Here is a 10545-nt window from a genome sequence, read left to right as displayed (position 1 = left end):
TTGGACCTTTATCCGAGTTCCTCCGTAACTAAGGCATATAAGACAAAGAAATTTATTTAGAACAAACAATGCGTTTGATAAAGATATGAAAAATAGAAAAAGATGAACCAGCAAACTCCTAAACAAGCCTTTTACGATATACAGTTTCATATTTTAGGATAGTGTATGTGTATCGATCGAGCCTTCCCCAACAGATTTCAAAACAGCATAAATCGATTTTGTTTCCTCGAACAAACAAAATTATTATTTTCTAAAAAAAATTAACTGTGACAGACCATACAATGCGATTGCACGATAATAGTGAAACTAATATTCAGAGATACCATATCGTGGTGGAGCAGAGTCGGAGATGTGCCGAAAAACGAAAAACAACAACACGCCGCACCCGAACCGAATACGTCTACGCCTAGCTAACTGGTTCCGCGTATCGGGACAATCGCTGCTTTATAGGGATCCGAACGATACACCCTGAACGCAACAAGTACAACCAAACTGATAGCAACACCAAGCTCGCAAGGCCGCTGCCAACAAAAAAGATCCGTCGCGAATTATGTATAATTTTAACATATTTTTTCTATTTTTTTAAACTTGAGAATTTTTTTAATCATTTGAAATACAGTCCTTCAATATCTCTATCCATCAAAACTTCGCAAACCATTTTTCGTGTGTTATAATTGTGATATTTCTCATCTTTGATGTGAACTCATATTTTTAGAGCGAATCCTCTCTTGTTATTGGGCTCGGCAGGAACTGTGAATTAAGCATATTTTAGAGCATATACAGTCAAGCTTCTCAAATGCCCCATAAAACGTTTGGGTGGACAGTCTAGTCGGTGTTAGTTCACAAAATCGTGAGCCAGCCATCCCCCTCAAACCAGCCCTATTCGTCTGGGCTGGCCAGCAACCCTCGTGTCCAGCCCATATTCGGGAGGATAGGGGAAGGCCCGAACGCGATTGCCACGTTGGATCAGATAGATCGGACCCATCAGAAATTTCATGATTTCAAAAATGTTCATGCATTTTCAAAAAATATATAAATAAATGTCCATGAATTTCAAAACATGTTCACAAATTTTGGAAACATGTTCATGGATTTGAAAAACCTTCATGCATTTTCCAAAAGAATATAAATAAATGTTCGTGGATTTAAGAAACTATTCACAAAATAAAAAAAATCATCTATTGAAAAAATGTTCTGCTGATTCAAAAAAAGGGTTCACGATTTCAGAATTTTTTTCGCACAATTGTAAAAAATGTTCACAATTTCAAACAAATGTGCGTGAAAATATAGACAATGTTCAAGTTCAAAAAATGTTCACGGTTTCAATAAAAAAATGTTCGCAAATTTGAAAAATGTTCTTTCCAAAAAATATTCATGGTTTAGAAAATGTTCACTAATTTGAATAGATGTTCGCACATATGTAAAAGAAAAATAAGAAATGAAAGAAAGAAATGAGGAAAAGAAAACGAAAAGAAAAATAAAAACGAAATAGAAAATGAAAAAGAAAGTGTACAAAATAAAATGTATAAGGACAAAATGAGAAAGAAAAATCAGAGGAAAAAACCAAAAAAAAGAAAGAGAAAACCATTCAACAAATGTTCTAGAACCTTCTCAATACCAGGTGGAAAATAAACCGTACTGGGCCGGCCCATACAAGCGGGGGGTATGCGCTAGGTCACTAGACAGGACCTACTTCTCAAAAAAAAAAAAACTAGACAGGACCTACGTGTGGAATAGGAACCGCCATGATCAAACAGCACGGGCTTTTTGGGGTGGATATGGGTCCAATTGTAGATGCCCTAAGCGGCCGGTTGCAAAACAACCAGACGGACCGAAACCTTGTGGCTTGTCAGCCAAAGCGCATCCCCGTGCTCACTGGATCGCAGATCTCCATCTCGCTCCGGCAATACCGGAGGAGTCAGATCTACTCCGCTCCGGCGATGCCGGAGAAGTCAGATCTACATACCGTGAGCTGGTGGAGTGGAATTAGGAAAGAAAGACAGACCTACCACCTACGGTATCCGTTGCCATAGGCAAATAAAAAGTGTTCATGTCGTAAAATTGTTCACCGCTTCAATGCAAAAAGCCACTTGAAAATATATAATGTTTCTGTAGTTCGGTGAATTTGTCTATGGGAAGGAAGAAAACAAGCAACAGAGAAAAAGAAACCCACCGTGAACCCTGCAAACTTAACAGAGCACAAAAGTGCACAAATGCATGCGAGAAAGAAAAGCACAGGCACAGGCAACCTTCCAATCAGCAAAGCTCCAGGAAATTTCAAAAACATGATTCACAATCATATGGTTCTGTTGATGTTTCAGAATCAATTCCTCCTATGGTTCACTGCTCCAGCTAGAATTAAGATTCATTCTACAAGGTGTTCCAGTATAGGTGACCGAGGGGAGAGGGATCTCTAGGGAACTGCCTTTACAACCTCATCAAGTCATCATTAGCTCAAAGTGAACATGTCATCATGCCATCCTCCTTGAACGTATTTGGCTTGCAGCCGCCTGAGGGATTCAACTTGATCTGGTGATGCAGTTTCGACAAGGAATGTCTGACCCCATATCTTCCGCAGTTCTGACCGGAAAAGAGTCAAGCAGCAGCAAAAAGAGTATTGTCAAATGAATGATGTTGTGCAACTACTTAACACTAGTAAGTCCAAAGTCCAAATTCACATATTCATCTGAAATGGAAGTTCTATGAAATCATCAGGTCACTGGAATTAGTGAGGGGAGCCTACTCATTTAAAAATTGGCATCCCAGTAACTCAATATAGATGTGTTCCCCAATCTAAGATGCCTTCAGGTGATCAGCATTTATAGTATTTGATTGAATGGTTTATGTATAGGCATGTCGAAATATACTACTTCCATATCAACATGTGCACAACCCTCTGCTGAGCTCAGATGATTCGCCCACTTGAACCTCTCCGTATATTCTCTTCCTCAAAATCATCAAGTCCGCAGCAGTGCTGACTGGTGACTGCTTCACGGTCAAATCTGCAGTGCACAGTAGCAACCTGACTTAACCATGCCTAGAGAAGACTGCGGCTGGCCTATACGCTCGACACTGCACCACACCCTGACTTAACCATGCTTCTCCATCCCCCATCTCATCTGGGACCTCCGGCCCACCATCGCCCCCTCCAAACCAGCTCCAAACTACCTCCCTTCCATTTAAATATCCCAATACAGCATTATGACTTTGCCCTGGCACATCTGAGGTGCTCCGTTGGATCTGCCACGGTGCCACCATCCAGAGCTCAGCTGTCGGCACCGGAGCTCTTGGTCTTCCTTTTCCTGTTCTCCGCCCTCCACTGCTCCACACCCCCCCCCCCCTCCAGATCAAGTTCACAGGGACGTGATGTTATGGATTGGGGAACATGGATGGTAGGAAGGTCACCTAAAAAGCAGCCGCACATGGAGGTAGGGAGGTGCAGTCCCACGTTGCTGGCATCCAGCGGTGCCAATCTAGCGACATGAGCAGCAAGGCTGCCATGTGACAAATTTTAATTTTGCACTCTTACTGGAAAAACCTAAAAGCACAATGTGGCAGAACCTAAGAAGTCGACCTAATGGCTAATAACGCTTGGATTATCCATCTCCACACCATTGGATTAGACTACATCAGCAACACAGGAGTATAGACAAATGCAATTCAAATAATCTTTCATGATTTTTAAATAATACCAAGGGAATACCGGATGAGGAACTATCAATCTACTAACAATAATAAACAGCTGGGCATGATAAGGGAAAGCATATGATGGATGCGAGGGCAGCAAGTTCAAACATACCAGATTTATGCATGGGTGAGAGGCACATGATGATCAAGTCAAAGCGAGATACTTTCGCCAAATTCTCCAAAATGCTAACTGCTAACACTGCATCATCCCTGAGTACATAATACGAATTAACAATAGGTAATAACAGTACAGGTCATGAGAGAACTGCAAGAGAATGTAAGAAACACTTTAAAAAAACGTAAAGAGGCAAGCACACCGGAAAATTGAGGCTGTGCACTTCACGATATCAATCAGAAAAGCTGATGAAAGTGCATCCTTAAAAATCTCTGGAAGTCTCTCTGGTCGAATTGACTGATCACGTAAGAAAGTGACAATTAGAAGTGCACATATGACATTAATTTAAGACACCAAAAGGAGGCTGAGAATAAACCTTTAACAACTGTATTTGCTGGGTAAGGTCATCAGAGATAGCTCTCCAAGAAACCTCAAAATCATAAGCTGTCTTTGGTGTCTTCACACTTTTTACAGTGCTGGACATATATCGTGAAGCAGCACGTGATGCAAGCTCTTGCACTGATATTTCTGGCCCAGGTTTCTGTTTAGCATCTCGAGATTGCTGCATTATATTAAAGAATTAAAATGTAACAGCAACACTACTGCAAATTCCCCAAAGAAGTGTGCAAAATCAGTACTTTACATCACATTTGCACTAAATAGTAGAACATAAATGTGCTCCTATACACAGAACTTTAAGTATTACTTCAATGGCTAGGGAGGGCTCGCCCTCTACCTGCTCCTTCATGGTTTTCCAACCACCCAAACACTCTGCTCCACCACAGAATCAAAATCCGAATTAAAAAGGGTAAACTTGCCCAGTGGGCAGGCTTTCCTCTGCTTGAATTGACATGTTAGCTAATGGAAGCCAGTCCGGCTACCAAGCTTTGATGGATTTGAGAACTTCAGATACATGAACCAGTTTTTTCATATATCCATAAGGACCAAATACTATAGTTCAGCAAAATGCATGAACAAGCAGACCAACTCATATGCTATGCAGGCTATATCGTTGACATGCAAACTATGCAATGGTATAAGCTGATAAGTACCAACACACAAGTCATACATCTCTTAGTTTTAGCCAACTCCTATATAAGGGGACACAATATCATGGGCATTTATGATAGACAGAAATGTTAGTCAGACCGCACCTGCATGTTATTGTCTTTGAGGCTTACACCAGATCCTCCTTTGGACACACCACCTGATAATTCTCTGATCCCAGCCGCAGCTCTCCCAGGCGAATCAACTTCCATGAAACTGTCCTGTAGAATTAAATCAGACATTACAAACCCAAACATGTTTGCTGAATAGACCTCAGGTAGAATGTAACCAGCTCTACAAGAAACAGAATAGAGGGCTACTTCAAAATCGCAGAGCCATGTGCATGAATTATATTAATCTGACAAAGCATGTTACGAAAACTTTACTCCTTATAAAGGGAAAGACACAGCGTGTCATGCAGTAGAACACTATAACCTACCTTCTGGGGATCACTTGGTGCATGAGAAGTGATATTTTTTCTATCTCCAGCTTTATCAGATTCAGAAATTGTGTGCTTAGCTTGAACTGAACTTCTCTTGGCCATTTTCTGCAGAAGTAATAAACTCGTTATTACAAGCAATGAAAGGGGGCATCTCTTTAATACAACGTCTAAGACTGAATGTGGATACATAAGTAATGAACAGAAAATTTGACCGAAGAGCTTGGATGCGAACACTAATGGTAACACATCAGATGAAAACTGAAGTAAATAGCTGCTCACCTCCATGAGTAGCGCCTTTATCTCAGAATATTGTTTCCTCAACTCTGGATTGTTAGCATCGACACTTACAGCAAATTCAGCATCTATTATGCAAATAAGTAATGTACAATAGTTGTCAATGTTCACGAAGACAAGAATTAAGCTTACAAGGAAAGCACTGTCAAAAGAAAAATCAAGAAGGGTTAAAACGCAGAATACCATCCATTGCTTCCTTAAGCTTCCCAAGTCCTTTTCTTGCAGTAATTCTGCGTGAGTATGCTTTAACATAACGGTCATCCAGATTCAGAGCCTCGGTGCAATCATTCTCTGCCTCTTCAAATCTATTAAGTTCCAGATAAAAACGTAAGCCTAAACCAGATAGTGATCGTAAACATGGCTCTAAAGTTCCACAACAGGGAAAACGCGAGATATTGGCACAAATAGCAGAGAACAATATAGGCAGTCTGAAAGTTTCGCTTGATCTATCTATCAACCAGAATTATGGTTACAGCCACAAATAAGGTGTACTATAGTAAATCAATTGCAGCTACTAGCACAATCAAACAGGTAAGTACCACAGCTTAGCAAACACAAGCATGGTTCTAGTGTAGGAACTTGCCTTCTTAGTTTAAGATAAGCCATAGCTCGATTGGCAAAGGCAACAGCCGTCGGCAACAATGCGATACTTCTTGAGTAGCACTCAACCGCTTCAGCAAACTTCTTCTGCTTGAAGTACTCATTACCCTGCAAACACAACCACAGAAACAACACGTATAGGTTCACGGAACTGGTCTCGGCCTCTCAACACAGCAGTCGAAAAATCATCACAAGGGTTTGCATTGGGATGCATATATACATACCTGTTCCTTTTCCGACGTGGCGTCAGGCATTGGTTCGTCGTTCAGGTAGGAAGAGTAGTTTGTGCGATTGTACCGACCAGCCATCTTTCATGACAACAAGAAGGATATGGTTAGATTCGTCAATGCGCCCGAAAGGAAAGATGACAGCAGTTCGAGCAAGCACAATCTAGGACTTTTACAGTGGTGGATCTAGGATTCGAGCAAGCAAGCCAAAGATTACAAAACAAATGGCTCGACTGCATTAGCATTATTTCAGAATTTGACCTCGGTGCTTAATGATCCAACAAAGTAGATAAAACTACGCATAATATCTTCATCTTGTTATTTCTAATTTTCTATAACATGAGCTGGTAAGAAAATGCATCAAGTCAAGCTCTAATAAATGAAAATTGGGAAAATCACCTAGGGGTCCTAAGCATGCCAGGCTACTGTTTGAGGGGATTAGGGTACAGGTCCTGGGAAAATCCATCACCTCTTGGAGCAGCGGCGCGACGAGAGTGGGACGCGTGGGTGAGCTCGACCAGCAGGCCCCCTTGGCGGTGCAGCGGAGGCGAGCCGACAGGGGCGGGGTTCCGGCCTGACGCAGCGGCGCAGCAGTCCAGCGGAGGAGGGGGCGGCTCGGAGTTTCGGAGGCGCAGCGTAAGCGGGGCGACGCGGCCGAGGCGGTGGGCGGGGGCAGTGCAGCGGTGCCTCGGCGCGGTGAGCCGGGCGCTCTGTCTCTCTACCGAGCGAAGCGCAAGGTCAGGCAGAGAAGCCTCTCTGCTGGATTAGGAGAGCGATGATTGGATTGGAGGCCGGCGTCGAGGGAGGCGGCGGCGGCGGCGCTAGCGTTGAAGAGGAAGCGGGCAGGCTTTTGGCTGGCTCGGTCGAGCTCGAACCACTCCGGCACATGGTTAGGTCCAGCCGACTAGTACTCTCCGGAATAAAAAAAAAAATCCTGCTACGCCTTTGGTTGCTAGCATCAAGCCCAACCAGCCTGTTGTTTGCATAGTAAGAACCTCTGAGGCTGCATTTACTCCTGCTCTGAGGTTGCTTTCACTTCAACTTGGAAAGGTTGATTCACTCAAGATTCAAGCTACGGTAGCTAGGGTTCGTCGCCAGCCGGAACACGACGGCTTAGGAAACACCCCTACTACAAGATATGGATTCCACGGATCCCAAATGAGGCTTTAATAGCCAGGAGAAGTTGCTACAAGAGTAAGAAAATGCAGTAAAGATACATATGCTTTGTCGGAAAAGCTAACAGTGACACTTGGAGACTCGCTAGCCGTCGGATGGCAGATCAGTGGCTTGGAGTAGCGATCCGTTGTGAAGCGATACAAAGCGACGACATTCGATGGATGCCGATCGAGGGGTTGGAGTTGAATCCGGCAACTACAATAGAAGAGCTACAGTAGAAGTGTGTAGGATCGAAAGTAGGTATGGGGGGGGGGGTGAGGGAGTTCCGGACTAGGGGGTGTCCGGATAGCCGAACTATCATCATCGGCCGGACTCCAAGACTATGAAGATACAAGATTGAAGACTTCGTCCCGTGTCCGGATGGGACTTTCCTTGGCGTGGAAGGCAAGCTTGGCGATACGGATATGTAGATTTCCTACCATTGTAACCGACTATGTGTAACCCTAGCCCTCTCCGGTGTCTATATAAACCGGATGGCTTTAGTCCAGAGGACGAACAACAATCATACCATAGGCTAGCTTCTAGGGTTTAGCCTCCTTGATCTCGTGGTAGATCTACTCTTGTAACACACATCATCAATATTAATCAAGCAGGACGTAGGGTTTTACCTCCATCAAGAGGGCCCGAACCTGGGTAAAACATCGTGTCCCTTGTCTCCTGTTACCATCCGCCTAGACGCACAGTTCGGGACCCCCTACCCGAGATCCGCCGGTTTTGACACCGACATTGGTGCTTTCATTGAGAGTTCCTCTGTGTCATCACCGATAGGCTCGATGGCTTCTTCGACCATCATCAACGACACAGTCCAGGGTGAGACCTTTCTCCCCGGACAGATCTTCGTATTCGGCGGCTTCGCACTGCGGGCCAATTTGCTTGGCCGTCTGGAGCAGATCGAAAGCTACGCCCCTGGCCGCCAGGTCAGATTTGGAAGTTTGAACTTCACGGCTGACATCCGCGGGGACTTGATCCTCGATAGATTCGAGCCACAGCCGAGCGTGCCGCACTGTCACGGCGAGCATGATTTAGCTCTGCAGCCGTACAGTACCCTGGAGGCCGCACTCGAGCCCGCTCCGATCATCAATTCAGAGCCGGCGGCGCAGGTCGAGGACGGATGGCTAGACACCGCCTTGGGAGCTGCAACCTCTATGGTGATAGAGCCGAACAATGACCTTGTCCCTCATGAAGCCCGCGACTCCGAGGCGCCGGACTCCTTGCCGGACTCCGAACCTCCCGCGCCCCCTCCGATCGAATCCGATTGGGCGCCGATCATGGAGTTCACCACAGCGGACATCTTTCAACTCTCACCTTTTGGCGACATCTTGACTGCGGTCAGGACGGCTAGGATGCGGACGACGAAGAAATTCAAAGCCCCCCCCACCACCCACTTGGTAGCCGCTGTCGACGATCTAACCGACATGCTAGACTACGACTCCAAAGACATCGACGGTATGGACGAAGATGCCGGAGACGACCAAGAACCAGCGCCTACTGGGCACTGGAAAGCCACCTCATCATATGACATATACATGGTGGATATCCCAAAGGATGGGAATGGCGAAGAAACAGCGGAGGACGACCCCTCCAAGAAGCAGCCCAAGCGCCGGCGTCAGCGGCGCCGCTCTAAATCCCGCCACAGCAAGAATGAAGACTCCGGCACCGGAGATAATAATACACCGGACAGTGCCGAAGACAACCCACTCCAGCAAGATGCAGCGCAGGAGGACGGAGATGCCAGCCCTCATGAGAGAGCGGCAGAAGAAGATGTAGAGGATTATATGCCTCCCTCCGGAGACGAGGCAAGCCTTGACGACGATGAATTCGTCGTGCCTGAGGATCCCGTCGAACAAGAGCGTTTTAAACGCAGGCTTATGGCCACGGTGAACAGCCTCAAGAAAAAGCAGCAACAGCTTAGAGCTGATCAAGATCTGCTAGCCGACAGATGGACTGAAGTCCTCGCGGCCGAAGAGCATGAGCTCGAACGCCCCTCCAAAAGCTACCCTAAACGCAAGCTGCTCCCCCGATTAGAGGAGGAAGCGTATGAACCCGCATCACCAGGAGACAATACGGCTGACCGACCACCCCGTGGTCGCGACAGAGAGGCCTCTAGGCCCTTCACTAGACCTGTACCCCGACATCGCTCGAAAAGCACAAGGCCACAGGGGAACGCTCCGGACTTGCGAGATATATTGAAGGATAAGGCAAGACAATCAAGATCAATCTACGAATCGCGTGGGCGCCCCACGGTACGTGACGACAGCCGTCGCGCCGGACACAGTAAGTCCGGCCGGGTCGAACAAAACAGACAAAGTTCTTTTGAGCTCCGTCGTGATATCGCCCAGTACAGAGGCGCCGCGCACCCACTATGCTTCACAGATGAAGTAATGGATCATCAAATCCCCGAAGGGTTTAAACCCGTGAATATCGAATCTTACGATGGCACAACAGACCCCGCGGTTTGAATCGAAGACTATCTTCTTCACATCCACATGGCCCGCGGTGACGATCTTCACGCCATCAAATATCTCCCCCTCAAGCTTAAAGGACCAGCCCGGCATTGGCTTAACAGCTTGCCAGCAGAGTCAATTAGGAGTTGGGAAGACCTGGAAGCCGCATTCCTCGATAACTTCCAAGGCACGTATGTGCGACCACCAGACGCTGATGACCTAAGCCACATAATTCAGCAGCCAGACGAATCGGCTAGACAATTCTGGACACGGTTCTTAACCAAGAAAAACCAAATCGCCGACTGTCCGGATGCGGAGGCCCTCGCGGCCTTCAAGCATAACATCCGCGACGAGTGGCTTGCCCGGCACCTGGGACAGGAAAAGCCGAAATCCATGGCAGCCCTCACATCACTCATGACCCGCTTCTGCGCGGGTGAGGATAGCTGGCTAGCACGCAGCAACAACCTCAGCAAAAATTCTGGCAGTCCGAATTTCAAGGACCGAAATGGCAGG

At 46.1% G+C, this 10545-nt stretch overlaps 1 protein-coding gene across 1 annotated transcript; it reads right to left on the bottom strand.

Annotated features, from left to right (window-relative positions):
* Positions 1-2256: 2256 nt before the first annotated feature.
* LOC123110115 (RNA polymerase II-associated protein 3) lies at positions 2257-7299 on the bottom strand. Its single transcript, XM_044530562.1, has 11 exons — positions 6882-7299; positions 6410-6493; positions 6169-6293; positions 5769-5890; positions 5571-5653; positions 5289-5396; positions 4957-5070; positions 4179-4364; positions 4005-4099; positions 3800-3897; positions 2257-2580 (listed from the first exon to the last, which is right to left on the bottom strand). Exons 2-11 carry the CDS (start codon positions 6491-6493, stop codon positions 2450-2452), a joined length of 1146 nt encoding a protein of 381 aa, XP_044386497.1. The 5' UTR covers positions 6882-7299; the 3' UTR covers positions 2257-2449.
* Between the last annotated feature and the right edge of the window lie 3246 nt (positions 7300-10545).

This window comes from Triticum aestivum, chromosome 1B, assembly GCF_018294505.1.
Source record: "Triticum aestivum cultivar Chinese Spring chromosome 1B, IWGSC CS RefSeq v2.1, whole genome shotgun sequence".
Lineage (NCBI taxonomy): Eukaryota > Viridiplantae > Streptophyta > Magnoliopsida > Poales > Poaceae > Triticum > Triticum aestivum.
This window is presented reverse-complemented; position numbering and strand designations above follow the sequence as displayed.